This window comes from Cydia fagiglandana, chromosome 7 (genome assembly GCF_963556715.1).
Source record: "Cydia fagiglandana chromosome 7, ilCydFagi1.1, whole genome shotgun sequence".
In the NCBI taxonomy this organism is placed as follows: Eukaryota; Metazoa; Arthropoda; class Insecta; order Lepidoptera; family Tortricidae; genus Cydia; species Cydia fagiglandana.
In genome coordinates, this window is record NC_085938.1 from 18,182,898 (window position 1) to 18,200,025 (window position 17,128).

Here is a 17,128-nt window from a genome sequence, read left to right on the forward strand (position 1 = left end):
AGTGAGTGCGAGCTTATTATTATTACTACACTTATTACAATGTTACTTGTAAAAATGCTACGCGACGAGTACAGTCTGTATTTGCATCAAATTAGCATAAATATCCTACATAATTTTTAGGGTTCAGTACCCAAAGGGTACTAAGGGGACTCCACTGTCCGTCCGTCTGTCTGTCACCAGGCTGTGTCTCATGAACCGTAATAGCTAGGCAGTTGAAATTTTTATAGTTGATGTATTTCTGTTGCCGCTATAACAACAAATACTAAAAACAGAATAAACTAAATATATAAGTGGGGCTCCCATGCAACTAATTGATTTTTTTGCGTAATGGTACGGAACCTTCGTGCGCGAGTCCGACTCGCACTTGGCCGGTTTTATATAATTTAAAAAACCGGGCAAGTGCGAGTCGGACTCGCGCACGAAGGATTCGAATCCGTACCATAATGCAAAAAAAAACGGTCACCCATCCAAGTACTGACCCCGCCCGACCTTGCTTAACTTCGGTCAAAAAATCACGTTTGTTGTATGGGAGCACCACTTAAATCTCTATTTTATTCTGTTTTTAGTATTTGTTGTTATAGCGGCAACAGAAATACATCATCTGTAAAAATTTCAACTGTCTAGCTATCACGGTTTGTGAGATACAGCCTGGTGACAGCCGGACGGACGGACGGACAGCAGAGTCTTAGTAATAGGGTCCCGTTTTACCCTTTGGGTACGGAACCCTAACTAGTGTAGTGTCCATGTTTTATCCACGTAACTCAATTTTTGGAGGTAGGTATTTAATACTTTGTAAATGAGTTCCGGTTACAAATATGTCATACTCGTACAATTACGCCAATAACTTATGTACAATTCTGCTATGCTAGATGTTGACTACGAAATAACGCGCGTTTTGGTAAGAAAACTGAGGGCCTACCGCGAACCACGTTCGACGTGTTGCCTCTCTATTGCACTTGTAAATTCGTACGTAAGTGTGACAGGAAGGCAACACGTCGAACGTGGTTCGCGGTAGGCCTTCTGATAAATGGAGTTACCACTCTTGCTTTACTTATATTACTCTATGGTACAGCTGATTGCACCTACAGGGGTTTTTGTGATGCTGACTGTTTCAAAACTTCAAAACTGAAAAGGAAGAAATTGCATTTTCGACCGCACTATCTTTGTAGGATACCAGTACCTAACCGACATCCCGACGCCAACTGATAGCACAATCATTTTAATAACGTAAGCAACTTTGTATTTGTTATCTCGCTTGAAGCTCGCAAAATAAAACAATAATTTAACGTAGGTATGCGAATGTGTGCAGTGTAGTGACTCATGCTTTTTCGAGCGGATGGGCGATTGGACGGACCTCAACGTGTGTCTGCGCGCGCGCCGACCGAACGGTCAAAATCACGTCATTTCAGTAAAGTGAATCGAGGCGAACGCACGCGTTGAAGGTTTCTCCGATGGCGGGAAACGGCGCTGACTCTAGTGACATTCCAGAAGACGATCTCGACGGGTTAGTGGCTAATATTACTGCATTTCAATGTTTTGGTAAAAATTGTATTTAGTGAAAATCGTAGTCCGTTGTAGAAAAAGGAGAGATGGGCTTAAAAGTTTTGGTACCGGTTTTAATGGATTGCATCCACGAATTGCATCCTATTGTTGCATCATCATAAATTCTTCAGACCATATGTTCTCAATAAATGACATTTACCTATTTTATGTGGTACAGTCACCTGCAATAATATGTTACACAACAAAGGCCGCAAAAATATCTGAAACGAGCTTGTAGAGCTTATTTGTAGAGCCATAAGATAAGAGTGTTACTGAAATATTTTTACGGCCTTTGAAGAGTAACATATTACTGCAGGTGACTGTACTTAGATATTAAAGCTGTTCTGCAGATACGGTTTATTTTAATATCTACATATGGTAACTTAACTCTATTAGTTAAGGGCTCCACGGACCTTGTAATAAATCCTAAGCGGTTTTCGATCCTTTGCCGAACCGCGAGTTCTCAGTTCGGGGCGAACTACTAATAGTAGTTTCATGAATAGAAATATATAATATACGTATGTAAGTATAAGTGAACTACGTATACGTATACTACGTATGTATATAAATAAATAAATATATATGTCGGCGGCCGATCGTAAGATCAGGCATATCGTGATACGTGAAAATCTTTGACTCGCTCCCTGAGTCGACGGAGCCCCGCTACGCGGGGCTCCTATTTCTGGGCAGATTGCCCTTCGAGCATCAAAATTCTAAAGCAACGAACCTATCCTACCTATATATTGGTTTAATGTGACTATCGTCAAAACATTACACAGGAACATTACGATCTGCCTGATCGTATGATCGGCTGCCGACATATATATACAAGATTGCTCGTTTAAAGGTATAAGAATCCTGCTTACCTACAACCTATGCCAGTTTTTTGCAAGCTCATCGTTGACTCGTTGTTTATTATTTCTCTCGGCGCGTCTTCTCTGTAAATCGTTATCAGGTTCTAATTATAATTAAATTCTAACAACACGCTGTATGCACATTTGTGTTACTATATATGTACATATTATATGTACTTAGGTATCTCGTGCATAGGGTTACCAGATCCAAATTTGGAATCTCCTGACATACTTGATTCCTGATTTGAGAATATTTCTCCTGACGCTCATATCCTCAATCCCGCCCTAGGGCGTTAATAATGTAGCCTATATGTACTGTAAATAAACATTTGCTGTTCTTGCTTTCCATCTTTTTATATAAGTTTGCATTTAATATCTGTTTTAATAAATGCAATTACAGTTTTGCATTTGCAGTTATTGTTTTGTATCCAGGCCCACCGACGGAGATGATATGTCCTTAGAACCGGAATACTATGACATGTCACAGAAGAGGAAGATGATCATATTTAACCATTTCGAGTACAACGATGATTACCCAGAACTAAGGTACCTACTGTATAAGTCCTACTATTAACTAATAGTATAAATCATCTTAGATACCTAGTATACATTAGTACCTATTATTTATAAAGATGAATGTAGATTTTTTTTTATATTAGTTTGCCCCTGAGTTTGACAGATAAACTAGGTAGCGCTATATGGTATTTAACTGAGTTGTTAAACTTCTACCTTTGACAATCAGAGACCCAAGAGTTACCACTAAATACTATATGGGGCCGGGCAGCGCCTTCTACTTCAGCTGTCAAATTTTAAGCACGATTTTTACTTATTACTTTTCTTGTTCAATTATTAAACAACTCAGTGTGTTATCACTGTTACCAGTTCTAAGCATGAAACGTTAAGACTACCTTTATGCAAGTATGTTTATCTATATATGTGTTTTAAAGTTATAATTATTTAAATCCCCATGCAGTGTTTGAGCACAATTACATCGCCCATCTCCCGCTGCTGATGTCACTGTGTGTCATCGGAAAGTTTCCAAAACTGTGTAATTACCTCTTGGGAAAAATTCGGAAATTTCTCGTATTTTTGTATAGGAATCAAAATTTTCCAGAATGATCTTTTCTGATTTTTCCGCGAACTTTTCAACTTTTTGAAAACTTTCCGTAATTGCACATATGTCCAATCCGACATGTCCTAATGTAATTAACTTTCTTGCCTAAAAATAAAATCGCGTCTCTACTGTAAATGTTTCAGAAAAAAGCCGGGGACGCGCCACGGCACGCATCGCGACGTGGAAGCTCTCACAAAGACCGGGGAGAGCCTGAACTTTGATGTCACAGCCTACCACGATGGAACTCACGATGAGATTCTTGGCATCATGGACGATTGTGAGTGCTTATTGTATAGATTTTATTACTTGATTACCTACATAAAAGATGTGTAAAATTTCGTGGTAACTTCATGTCCTATTTATTAGAACTCTGTCCTTACCTTGGCTTGTGTAGAACTTGTCCTAAAAATAATATAGAGGGCATTACTTGAAATTGATTTCCTACTACGTGCGTAGACAAGATGCCAATCGTTCACGCTCCGTAGCGTAGTTATCTCTCTCTGTCATTCTTCCAAATTAGTACAACAGAAACAGTTGCGTTTCGTTCGTTTTGGAGCGTTAAGGATTGGTATGGTTTGGTATCACCCAAAAATGTAGAGTGTGGGTATGGGTCACCAGTTTTTCGCGCTGTCCACACTAGTAGGTACTTTCCTTTCAGTTTGCAAGCAGGATCACAAAGACACGTCCTGCGTTTGTGTGTGCATCCTCACTCACGGCTTGGGTGGCGGCCGGCTGTTCGCGCGCGATAAGTCCTTCAATCTGGCAGACATCGTCAGCAAGCTACAAGACCACGCGCCTGGCCTGGTCAGTACGACTTATATCCCTAAGGGCTTGCACTTGCACCACTCACTAACCCGGGGTTAACCGGTTATACCTAGAGTTACCATGGTTACCAGTACAAAGTGTAACTACCAGAGGAGCTTAACTTATTGATAATGGAAGACTTAATTGTGCGTCGCATAATTTCTGCGACATTCAGTTTCACACAAAACTCTGTTTCGTTCGACATAATGAGGCGTCGCACACCGACACCGACAACCACACAACTCATTTACGCGACTCAAAAAGTTGCGCTCGTCTGGCTTCACCCTTACAGAGTAGTTAGGTAAACTTTTTTATTTAAACTTTTGTCAGTGCAACCACGACACACCCTTCACGATATTCGGGTACCTAATAGTACCTATGTTTTTTCATATATCTGTGTATATATTCAGATTGGATTAGTGTTACGTCGATTTTGCAGGTGGGCAAGCCGAAGCTGTTGATCGTACAGGCATGTCGCGGCGTGCTGCTGGACGCGGGCAAGCTGGTGCATGTCGACGGGGCTGGTGAAGTACTGTTACTACCCTCGCATATCGACACATTGGTGCTACGCTCCTCCGTGGAAGGTAAACAGAACCGTTGCGATCATCACCTCAGCCATAAGACGTCCACTGCTGAACATAGGCCTCCCCCTTGGATCTCCATACGTACCGGTTGGAAGCGACCCGCAACCAACGTCTTCCGGCGGTCTTCGGTCCTATGCTACGCTTGCTAGTCCGTGGTCTCCACTCGAGCCGAGCTCTTTTCGACCCCATATCGGCCATCTTCTCATCCGTTGCGATACTCAGTCATAATTCAACTCTGTGTTACTCAATCTTACGCAGTGAAAACATCAGGTAGGTACATTTAGGAGGATATCTGGCTACAGCGGTGCTTATACCTTTAGCACTGCCGGTAAATGCCTGTGACGCAATTTATTATATTATGAACTTGCAAAACATAACAAACGTGTCGAATTTTTTTCAACGTGTTTTGAAATGTGTTTTTCGTTCTTCAGACTACCGGTCATTCCGCAGTGGCCGCGGCTCTTGGTTGATCCAAGAGTTTTGCCGCGTAGTGGATGCCAAGCATCGCCAGATGGACCTGATGCAGATGATCGTGATAGTCAGCAGACTGGTGGCTCGCGAGTAAGTTCAGTTCAGGTCGCTTGGGAACAGTGACTGTTCGGACCTAGGAGTTCTTTCTCCTGGTGAACGCCAAGCATCGGTAGATGGACCTCATGCAGATGATCGTAATAGTCAGCAGACTGGTGGCCTGCGAACGAGTTCAGTTCACGTAGCTGAACAGTGGCTGCTTTAGACCCAGGAGTCCTCTCCTGGTAGACGCCAGCAAGCATCGCCAACTGGATCTGATGTAAAAAGTAAATAATCACAGTGACTTATTTTAAAATTATTAGTACAACCTAACTCTAGTACCTACGTAGCTGGATACATATTTTATTGTATGCTTAACTCGTTCGTGTCTTTTCTGTATGTATACATAACATGTCGCAAAGTTAAGAAATCAAAGGCTAATTTACGCTGCAACCTTACAGGCGGGATACATTTCTTCAGTATCTGATACCTACTCGAAACAGAAAACATGTACATATGTAGGTATATTTTGGGGTCTTTAACTTTTATTGTATTGTCCACAGAAGAGACCTTTTTCTGAAATGGTTTGACCCAGCTGTGCGTGTAACCATTAATTTCTGCCGACACCTTAATAAAGTACCTACTGTTATTTTATTGCAGGCGCTTGTCCAAATGTCCAATGAATTCCTTGGCACACAACAAAAAGCAGACGCCGGAGATGCGGTCCACGCTGCTGAAGACCATACGCTTCACCGACCCTGTCTAGAGTAGACTAATCATCATACTACCAGTTAAACTCTTAAAGGTCTACCGTTTGTCGACGATGGCATATTTAACTTCGTCCTGCCCAAGCATTTTTAAAGGAACTTCGGTATTCTACTCAATATTCCCAGTTAAGGACACGGTAGTACCTATCTGGGCTTTGCTTATTGTAAATATGTAGGTATTTATTACTTATAGGCAATCAATAATCAAAGCCCAGATTATATAATTATTATATGTCTGTCTAGGATGGTGCTAGTAGTTACGAGTAGTATGATAAGATCTCTTCAACTTCATTGTTTGTAAGCGCCGCTTGCACCGTTCCACTAACCCGGGGTTAACCGATTAAACCTGCATAGGGTTACCATGGTTACCAGTACAATTTGACAGAGGGTTAACGGTTTAACCGCTTAACCCCGGGTTAGTGGGATGGTGCAAGTGGCGCTAAGTAGCTTAGGTCAACTTAGGTACAGCGTCTGATCTATTTACCTACCTTATATTTTGTATTGAATTAAAGTACTTTTTTGACTTTTGACTTTCATTTTGGTGTCCTATATAGAAATGATGTAAGCCAGCCCACTATGACACGCTTTTAATATAACGAAACAGAAACGGCTTTGGAGAGAAGTAAATAGAGGTAGCATGGCGATCTTTGGTTTCGGAGGCCAAGATCCACTTCGGAACGTTGCGCCACAGCAGTAATAAGTATATTAAAGCAAAGGAATTACCATTTAAGTTATGATTATCTTAACTATTACTGACGATCTAAGACAATACCTACAGGTTGTGTCAGTATTTGTCAGTAACAGATGTGAATTATTGGGAATCCAGTGACTATCTTGTACCCCTACTTATTCTCTGAATTAATGGCTGCTTATCAATATCAGTGATAATAGATAGCAGCCTATCGAGCAAGTAATGGCGTTGGCGGTATCAGTCCAGCCGATAACACACGCGCTTATATATTTTGATTTGTGTTCAAAACAGATAAACATTCAAATTTTTTTGTGCCAAAGTGTCCCGAATTTCAGTAATCAGAGAATTAAAACAGGTGTGTTGAAAAATCAAGATTGGTCTAGGTACCTAGATAAATATAACAGTAAACGCATTGTATATCGTTCTTAAGAGTCACACGAACGTAGAGCTGTGGCCATGCAATTAAATATACCTACACTCTCATTTATTTATACTAAAGTTCGTTTTTTTAGCATTACAAATAAAGTAAACAATCTTGATGTGTCTTTTAATTGAAAAACACATTTTCAAAATAAGTTACGGCAAATATGTAACGCTTATGAATCTAATACCATATTATCATTTATATTCTTCTGTTTTCATAAGTAATAGTAATTTATTTTTTAAAGCGTTTTTTAATTAAAAGACATGTTAAAATCGCTTATCTTCTTTCAAGTTCTTTCTAATGCTAAAAAAAACGAACTACATATATAAGGTAAACGTACTGTTGCTCGACGCGGTACCAGTATATTGTCATCTTGAAACATAAGTCATTATCAATTTCATTACCTATTTGTTATATTTATAAGGCATCACGTAACTAACTTAGCATATAATTCTTCCCTCTTTAAATAAGTACATATGTACAATCTAGGTACATCAAATAATTAACTGTTCTCTTTTGTGTGCCAACCATTGCATAATTTTGTTGTAATTCGTGGATAATGTCGTTGGTTATGGTTATGCATTAAGTTAATTTTAATTGTACTTTAAATGTTATCTATACTGTTATCCCTAAAATGAATATAATAATATAAATCAATAGAGGTGACAGCAAGATGTCATCTATTGGGCATTAGCATGTCGAGCACTAGTACGTTTACCTTACCAAGAAATCTATCTTATCTTCATTTCTAGAAATTGTGATTGTATTGTTGGGCTCTACAAAACCTCAGAACCTCATCTAATGAGTCACGAATCTCATCATAATGCATGTGATTTTTAATACATTGCGGCGTTTGATCGATCGACTAAAATCGCTCGACTTTGGTACCGGCAATGTATCGTACAGCGCGTGCAATTTTCGATGACTTGATAGCGTGAAAGTTTTTCGTAAGCTTAAGCACATTTCATATGATTCATTGCAGAGTTAACAAAGGTAGAGAGTGCAGACTTCGAGCAAGATGGCGGAGAGCGAGGTAGATTTCGGCAACCTCTTCAAGAAGAAACCAGACAGGTAGGTAAACCAGTTATAATAAATATTCCAAAATAATAATTATTAATATTTTAAGAATATCATATGTACAACTCAACTGGTCTGTCTGTTTCATACCGCCTGCAATTATGTATTATAATAATAATCAGTTGGTAACAGATCATGTCATCAATGTGACTTCTTATATGTTGCTAAAAAACTTGTTTCGGTATGCAAACACACGCACACCTATCATAAATTGGAATGAAGGCCTACTCCAAAAAATACCAAGCACCAAACTTGTTTTCCGCAATTATAATACTTACTGCAATGAATCATTACTTAACTAAAAATAACTTAAACCAATTTATTTTCGCGATTTCGCGTAAATTGTCCTGTTCTTGATTTAGTTCAATATGAGAATGCCACGCATGCTAACTGGTATAGGCATAATAGGCATATAATTATTTTGTTAAATATATATTTACAACCGAATACTTAACCTGCAACTGTTTTTAACCAACTGCGGCAAAGCTAAAAAGAAGGGTTACGATTTTAGCAGGCTAAATGAATCTATCGTATAATCGTATTAGGTAAATAGGAGACGTTTCACCGAAAAGCGATTGGTAAATGCTCAAATAATAGCCGAGGCAGTGGGTTCATTCATATTTTCTTGACGCTCGATTGTCTGAATGATTCTGGTTAGAAAAAATATATTGTACAAATAACAATTAAAGGGTTAAAGACAAACTCATTACCCGCCGGGGTTCGAACCTTCGGTTTGAAAATCACAAGTCGCACGCGCCTCTATTGCCTCTAGGCCCGGATTATCGATCTACCTCACCATTTATAAATCTGCAGGTCACAGGATGAACAGAATAAGAATGATAACCGCCGGGAGCCACCGCCACCCGCGGCACTCAACTTCGACCCTCGCGATTGGTACTACGACATGTCGGGGGACAAGATTATGGTCATATTTAACCATAACACCTATAAGAGGACACGATATTTCAGGTAAACTGATAGATGAAGATATACATACATAAAAAACTGGCTAAGTGCGTGTCGGGCCATGCTTAATGTAAGGCTGTGTAGTTGCTAGTCTGTCACAATATACAGGGTGATTCATGAGACGTGAGCAGGACTAATAATCCTGCACACTCAGTAACTGATAATTGATCGATCACCGTCGTATTTAGGTGAAACAACCACACTTTTTCCTATTTTTTAACTTTTTGGTGAGGGGAAATTTAATTCTCTACAATCATGGTCACCCTACAAGACCTTATTAATAAACTTAAAACCTCTTTAACCGTAATGACAGCATTTTGATTACGAAGAAAATAAACTGTCAAACTTGAGTGAGATACGAGTTTTCAAATGTAACCAGACCGTGATGACAATAATGATGACATTCAATTTGACACAGAATATCGGTAGTTTAGTACAGGGGGGGGACACTCGGAACATAGTTAACGTCAGTAAAGATGGCGGATGATGGCGTCAATTTAGAAAGAAAGAAAAATTGCGTAAAGCAGACTTCCGATTATGCAAACTACGTCATTAGATGTGTCACTATAAAATTGATAAAATTTTAAGGCATGAATACAACATTGAGAAGGTTACATACCTAGTTTGTCAAGACCTTTCTTTATTTATAATGTTGGTTACTTAGCAACTGTTGTTTACTTGTCAGACCAAAATAAATGTCGTAAACAAATTATATAAGATAATTATTCTCTATTAATTTTAAAGTGTAACCGAGTAAAAATGGAGCAAGCATTAAATACGAAAATAGGGAAATTAGCCTCCCAATATTACAACACCTGGAGGTTTAAAAATTTTAATAGTGCTCAAGAAAATGCCGGGAGGTTTAGATATTCTCGAACGAAAAATGAAAAATTCCATCGTTAGCGCTCACTGCAAATAGCGATGAAAAGGACCTGTGTATAAGTTCGAAACTATAATAGTGCAATTTTAATTTTGGTCACGACAAACATGTTCTATGACATTCTGCAAAAAATCGTGCGTCTTGATTCCGCTAAAGACACGTCGTGGGAGGAACTGGAGCGCATATTATGGAGGTACCTGCTTAGACAATGGATATAGAGTCAGAAGCTGCAAGCAAATCAATAGGTACTATCTGTATATACCAAATTGAAGGCAATAAAATACTTTACTATTACTTACTATTATGTTTCTGTTATATTCATTCCACTCTTTAAAACCTTTTCTACATAATATTAGGTCTACTTGGGCGGTTTACAAGTACATTTTTTGTTTGACTTCTTGTAAACAATTATAGTTATTTGTTACAAGAAACCAATCAAAAAATGGACTTTTAAACCGACCAAGTAGACCTAATATTATGTGGGACGAAAGTACACGTATGGATGCATATGTAGTTGTACACGCACACATACATACTTAGTTTCCGGGGAGAATCAGAGATGGCGCTTTCAAATGAGTTTCCATAAAATGCTTCAAGAGGGCTCTCTTTACCTATTATACTTACTTTACTCTTTGGTTTAGTATTCCAATTCTAGGGTGACCATGCATTTCGTAAATAAATTAATAAGTTTTTTTTTCAACGAGACTAAAAAATTTACGTTAACCTCACTGATACTGATACGAAACAGTTGCTTATAATTTACGAAATGCGCTGTGTTAGTCCTGCTCACGTCTCCTGAATCACCCTGTATACCAGACATAAAAAGGGATTTCGTAGATACTATTATGGATATAAGAAAACTCAAAAACAGCATAACCCATCATGTCCAAAATTGTCATTTAGTAAGTATTTATCAAGCTTTAATTATTTTAATGATTTTTTTGGGGACACTTTTTTTTCGTAGCAATCATTTCCAAAAACATCACAAAGTTCCCCATTATTTTTAACCGACTTCCATTTCATAGAAGGAGGAGGTTCTGTATTCGGTTGTTGCTATTTTTTTTTTCTATTTTCGTTCACCGATTACTCCAACATCCGTGGTCCGATTTGAGTAATTCTTTTTTTGTTTGAAAGGAGCTACCTCCGAGTTGGTCCCATTTTAATTTGGTTCTGTTCTGATGATGGGATCCATGAGGAATTGAGGGAACTCCTCAATTTTTAAAGGCACATGCATGGTGATTTGGGTGTTTTCTTAAACAACTTGAGCATTTTCTCCCGAAAACCACCACTTTGATGAAGTAGACCTGATGATGATGATTGTTTTGATGATAATGATGATGATTTTTTAAATGTAGTATGTTCATCGATTACTCCGGTACTTGTGATCCGATTTGAGTAATTCTTTTTTTATTTGGAAGGAGTTGCCTCCAAGTTGTTTTTGTATTATTTTTGGTTCTGGTCTGATGATGGAATCCATGAGGAATTGAGGGAACTCCTCAGTTTTTAAAGGCATGTGTAAAGTGATTTCGGTGTTTTCTAAAGTAACTCGAGCATTTGCTTCCGAAAACCGCCAATTTGATGTAGTGCAAGTGTAGCCCTACCACGAGTTTGACATTGACATATTCGCTAAGTTAGCGACGCTAACGTCTTCGTAACTTACTTTTTATGCATCTCGCTCGCACTAATATGCCAGTACGAGCGAGATGCAAGGAAAGTAGTGTCCGACCGAAACATGTTTTTTTGCCGAAACCGAAACCGAATGTTCGGCTTTGGCTCTAGTTTCGGCCGAAACCGAAACAGAAACCGAAACTTTTGTAGACTTGTTAAAATCGTTGAAAAAAATTGATAAAACCCCTTTTATGACACATATTATAGGGCTGTCAACACCCAATATCCTTGAAATTGATGTCACTTAAGCAGTTTTTTAAGTAAATTACTAGAGTTGGACCAGGATAGTTCTGCGGCGATTTTGGTGGCACACGCAGTGCAAGTGTTAATTTGAACGTCAAAACTTCTATGAAATTATGACGTGTGAATATTTGAATAACATTTGCACTAGTTGCGCTGCGTGTGCTATCGGGGTCGTTGCGGAGTTTTCTTGGTCTAACTCTATTCATTCACCAGTCAAGTTAACATGTAGATACAGGGTCAACCCAAAAACCAACCAAAAACGCGAGCGCGAAATTTTTTGTTGATAATATCGCAAGGCCGGGTACCAATCTTCACCTGGGCCTAAAAGTCCGAAGTGCCTCAGTGAGGCGAACTTTCATGCGAAGTCAAAGCCGTGCTTCAGGCTTCAGGATAAGTAGTTGAGCACAGACTCCAAAAAAATCCATTCCATTCCAAAAAAAGTCCATTGTATTAAAAAGCGAGACCGCAGGCCGAGCATGGCGCAGCGAGGCCAAAGGCTAAGCTGAAGTAGAGGACATGTGGAACACAAACCAATAGAAACAATTAGACAGTGTGCGCGTTATAGGTATTGATATTGCAGCCTCTTAAGACTGCGTCGACCGTCCAGTGGCGCCCTCATTAGTGGAATTGTGTTTTATAATAAACGAATTAATTTCTGTACCTATACATGAATCAGTATAATATGTAGGTATTAATATTGTTGTCCTACTTATTCCCCAACTTTTGGTCTAATTCCGAAGTACCATTTCGTAAGTTTCGGCCCGGCCGAAAGGTTCGGCCGTTTTTTGGCCGAAACCGAAACTACAGCCGAAACATGATATTTTGGCCGAAACTGGCCGAAACCGAAACCGAACCTTCGGTCGGACACTAAAGGAAAGTAAGTTACACACACGCTAGCGAATAAATCAATGTCAAACTCTTGGTAAGCTGATAAGGGTACTGATCGGGGGTTAGGGTTAGGAGTTAAGGGGTCGGGGAATGGCGGTTGAAGGGCTGCTGGTTCAGGGTCGAGGGGTTCATGGATCAGGGGTTGATGCGCTGTGAGGTAGAGTGATCGGGGGGTTGAGGGATTGGGTCAGTGGCGGGGCGGAGGATGGATTTAGTGTAGTGACAGGAATTATAATTTCCCAGACGGACTCGAGAAAATTCCTGATTACATATTTATTAAACTAGGTACACGCATTTAATATTAATCATGATGTTGTTTTTCATTCATGCTTCGCACTCTTAACAATGCATTAAAACTAAAAATAAAAAAAATAAAAACTTTTTACAAAAAAAAGAAAACCGACTTCAAAAAGGATGAAATAAAATATTATCCTTTTTAAGTCTATGCGTTACCAACTGATATGTTTGAAGTCGGTGCCAAGCCAAGTAGTACCAATACCCGTCAAAAATAATCAGCTTTATGACTATAAATCCCATTAGCACTGTACTAATAATAATTATTATAAATGTGTAAGTAATTCTGTCTGCCTCTTTGTCGCCTTTTCATGGCTAAACAACCGAACCGCTTTAGGTGAAATTTGGCAAGAACGTAAATTCCTTGAGTTGTTTTATATTTTGAAATGTAGTCCTCTGAATAAGGGACGGGAAATAACTCAATCCCAATCCCACGCTTGCGTGCTGACAAACATTGTACGGACTGTGTCAAGAAGGTTCGATCGTGTGTTCTGAGGTGTGTTCTTATAAGGTACAGTCGACGTCAAAGATATGTTTACACTTTTGCACCTTACTCCTTTTTAATAAGACGAAAAGTGTAAACATATTTTTAACGTCGACTGTACCTACAGAAAGTACGTTAATTGTCGTCGTGTAAGGCAATCCAACGTACATCCTTATCGAATCGCACCAAAATCATGGTATGTTTCAAAAGTTGGCTTGGCACCGACTTCAAACATATCAGTTGGTAACGCATAGACTTAAAAAGGATAATATTTTATTTCATCCTTTTTGAAGTCGGTTTTCTTTTTTTTGTAAAAAGTTTTTATTAGTACCTATCTTCTAGATCCCGACGAATTAAGAACCTTCTTCTTCGATATTTTCATGTGTAGACCCTACCCAACGGTAAGGTCTACTTTCACCTCACCGATGCGACAATATACCTAATATTGGTTACCTACCCACTTTGGATGACATCACAAATTGCCGTAAGTAGCAATAGCAAAAGCGAGGCCCTAGTTAAAGCAGCTTTTAATGTATGTTTTCAGAGACAAGAAACCAACGTCACGTACGGGCACGTTGTGCGACGTGCGTGCACTGACTGAGACCTTCTCCAAACTGGGCTTCCAAGTCACGCCCTACCATGATATGACGCACGATCAGATCCTGACGACACTCGGCGAGTGTGAGTAACAGACATAGATATTACTTTTTCGGAGACAAGCTGAAGGCGCGCACGGGCACGATGCGCTACGTGGATGTCCTGGATAAGACCTTCTCAAAAATGGGCTTCAAAGTCACCTGTTCCATTACGAGATATTAGATAAAAGACAGCAAACCACATTTATTTCCATTTTTTTCTATGTAACTTCTTACATCTTATTACAGTGTGTGCGCAACAACATACCAACACGTCGTGCGTATGTGTATGCGTACTTACGCACGGCGAGAGCGGGGGAGAGTTGTTCGCGAACGACCGCCCGTACGAAATGAGCGATCTACTGAACAAGCTGCAATACAACGCGCCCGGCCTGGTACGTTCACTAACCTTCATGATGGTATTGTCCATCCAATTGCGGGTAACATACACGACGTTCGTATGCGCGTGCTTACGCACAGCGAGAGCGGAGGGGAGTTGTTATTAGCGCTAGACTGTTAAGAATTCCAACTATAAACGTATGCCTATGAAAATATGACGTTAAATAGTGGCACGTTTACACTTTGTCACGACAAAGTGTAGCCGGACTCTAGTGTTAAAGCCAAAATGACCTGCTGAAACTCACCTGTCTATCAAAAATCCTTTCTAAGTCAGCATTTTGTTTGTAGGTAGGCAAGCCGAAGCTAGTAATCGTGCAGGCTTGCCGCGGAGGGACAGTGGACGCGGGGCAGGTCGTGCAGCTGGACGGTATCGGGGACCCCACGCGGCTGCCTTCCCATGTGGACACCCTGGTGCTCACCTCCTCAGTAGAAGGTAGGACACTCTTCTGGTGGACACCTCCGTAGTGGAAGACAGGACACCGCGGGACGGGCGTTGTAGCCGGACGTGACGGGTGTGGGAATGGGAACTGCTTGTTCACCTCCTCGGTGGACGGTAGGGACGTATATTGTTCCGGTGGACACCTCAGTGGAAGCTAGGTCATTTCTCTGGTGGACGTATGCACGCGTTGTAACCGGCTGGCTGTCTTCTCATTTGGAAGTTTGGACATTCCCCGTGGACTCTCATATAATAATTTCTCTTACCTCATTTTAACCTTTTCGACGCTGTGTCAAACACAAAAGCTGTCACGTGGACGCCACGTCACCGAAGTGTCAAAACTGAAATTGAACTTTATGCATATGCACGTAGGTCTATGTTGCTCTGTGGTCTGTGACCGATTAATCGGTCTTTGGTGTTGAACCTGCGGTGCGGATATCATTATCCAAAAGCGGATCATTGGCGTCCAAAAGGTTAACCTTAAGTCTACGCTAAGGTAAGTATATATAAAGAATCACAGAAACCAAATAATGAATCGCTTGACTTTCCAGATTACGTGTCTTGGCGGGACTATTACGGGTCGTGGTTGATCCAGGAGCTGTGCCGCGTGGTGAACGCCACCTACCGACACTTAGATGTAGTACAGATGGCTGCCCTTGTCACTTCGCTCGTCGCACGCGAGTAAGTGCAAGAAAAGTTGGATTATGGGTTTGGTATAAGTACCTGGGTACAGGTTATGTACTATCTATGCAGTGCATGGTCAGGCAGGTGACAACCAAAGCCCACTAATTAAACCAAAATCAACCTTATTTAGATAACTCTACGGTTCACTATGGCTATGAAATTGTGGTTGTGGTGGTAATTAACTAGTGAGTTTTACTGTCACCTGACATTTCATTCATCGTTATAACGACGGTGCGCGAACTTATTTATGTTTCTATGGCGAACTTGCTAGCGAATTTAGTACATTGCGGACTACTGAGGTTACGTTACATTCAAATACATCGTAATAATGTAATGAAATTAGCTTGCGTGTTCTCGCGAGCTCAAAAATATCAAGTTAAAAAACCGGGCAAGTGCGAGTCGGACTCGCGCACGAAGGGTTCCGTACCATAATGCAAAAAAAAAAAACAAAAAAAAGCAAAAAGAAAACGGTCACCCATCCAAGTACTGACCCCTCCCGACGTTGCTTAACTTTGGTCAAAAATCACGTTTGTTGTATGTGAGCCCCATTTAAATCTTTATTTTATTCTGTTTTTAGTATTTGTTGTTATAGCGGCAACAGAAATACATCATCTGTGAAAATTTCAACTGTCTAGCTATCACGGTTCGTGAGATACAGCCTGGTGACAGACGGACGGGCAGCGAAGTCTTAGTAATAGGGTCCCGTTTTACCCTTTGGGTACGGAACCCTAAAAATGCAGAATATCCTGGTATATCTTTTTCAGACGCGAGTCCAACACGCCGAGCAACCTGACGACCCACAGAATGAAGCAGACTCCCGAATTACGCTCGACCCTCACCAAATTACTCCGCTTCGACTTGTAGCATTGTCGAGCATAGCATTACAATCGAGTATTAGTCTTACTTACTGAATACTAGTACCTACCCGCGACTTCGTCTGCATGGAATGATAATAAGATGGTGATCAATAAAAAATACCCCATGTCCCCCGGGCCTCAAACTATCTACATGGTTGTCCAAACCAGTGACACACTGCCATTAACCTTTTGGACGCCAATGTCCGATATATCCGCACCGCATGTCCGACGCGAAAGACGGATCAATGTACAGAGCAACATAGACCTACGTGCATATGCATAAAGTTCAATTTCAGTTTTGACACTTCGGTGACGTGGCGTTCTAGTGAC

General features: G+C 40.2%; 2 protein-coding genes across 2 annotated transcripts; both read left to right on the plus strand.

Annotated features, from left to right (window-relative positions):
• Positions 1–1,396: 1,396 nt before the first annotated feature.
• On the plus strand, positions 1,397–6,650 carry LOC134666079 (caspase-like). Its single transcript, XM_063523195.1, has 7 exons — positions 1,397–1,504; positions 2,829–2,942; positions 3,654–3,787; positions 4,169–4,314; positions 4,754–4,898; positions 5,330–5,459; positions 6,066–6,650. Exons 1-7 carry the CDS (start codon positions 1,452–1,454, stop codon positions 6,169–6,171), a joined length of 828 nt encoding a protein of 275 aa, XP_063379265.1. The 5' UTR covers positions 1,397–1,451; the 3' UTR covers positions 6,172–6,650.
• A 538-nt stretch (positions 6,651–7,188) lies between these two features.
• On the plus strand, positions 7,189–16,805 carry LOC134666246 (caspase-like). The gene is made up of 8 exons (XM_063523399.1): positions 7,189–7,218; positions 8,270–8,358; positions 9,178–9,333; positions 14,332–14,468; positions 14,672–14,817; positions 15,110–15,254; positions 15,809–15,938; positions 16,706–16,805. Exons 2-8 carry the CDS (start codon positions 8,306–8,308, stop codon positions 16,803–16,805), a joined length of 867 nt encoding a protein of 288 aa, XP_063379469.1. The 5' UTR covers positions 7,189–7,218; positions 8,270–8,305.
• Positions 16,806–17,128: the final 323 nt, after the last annotated feature.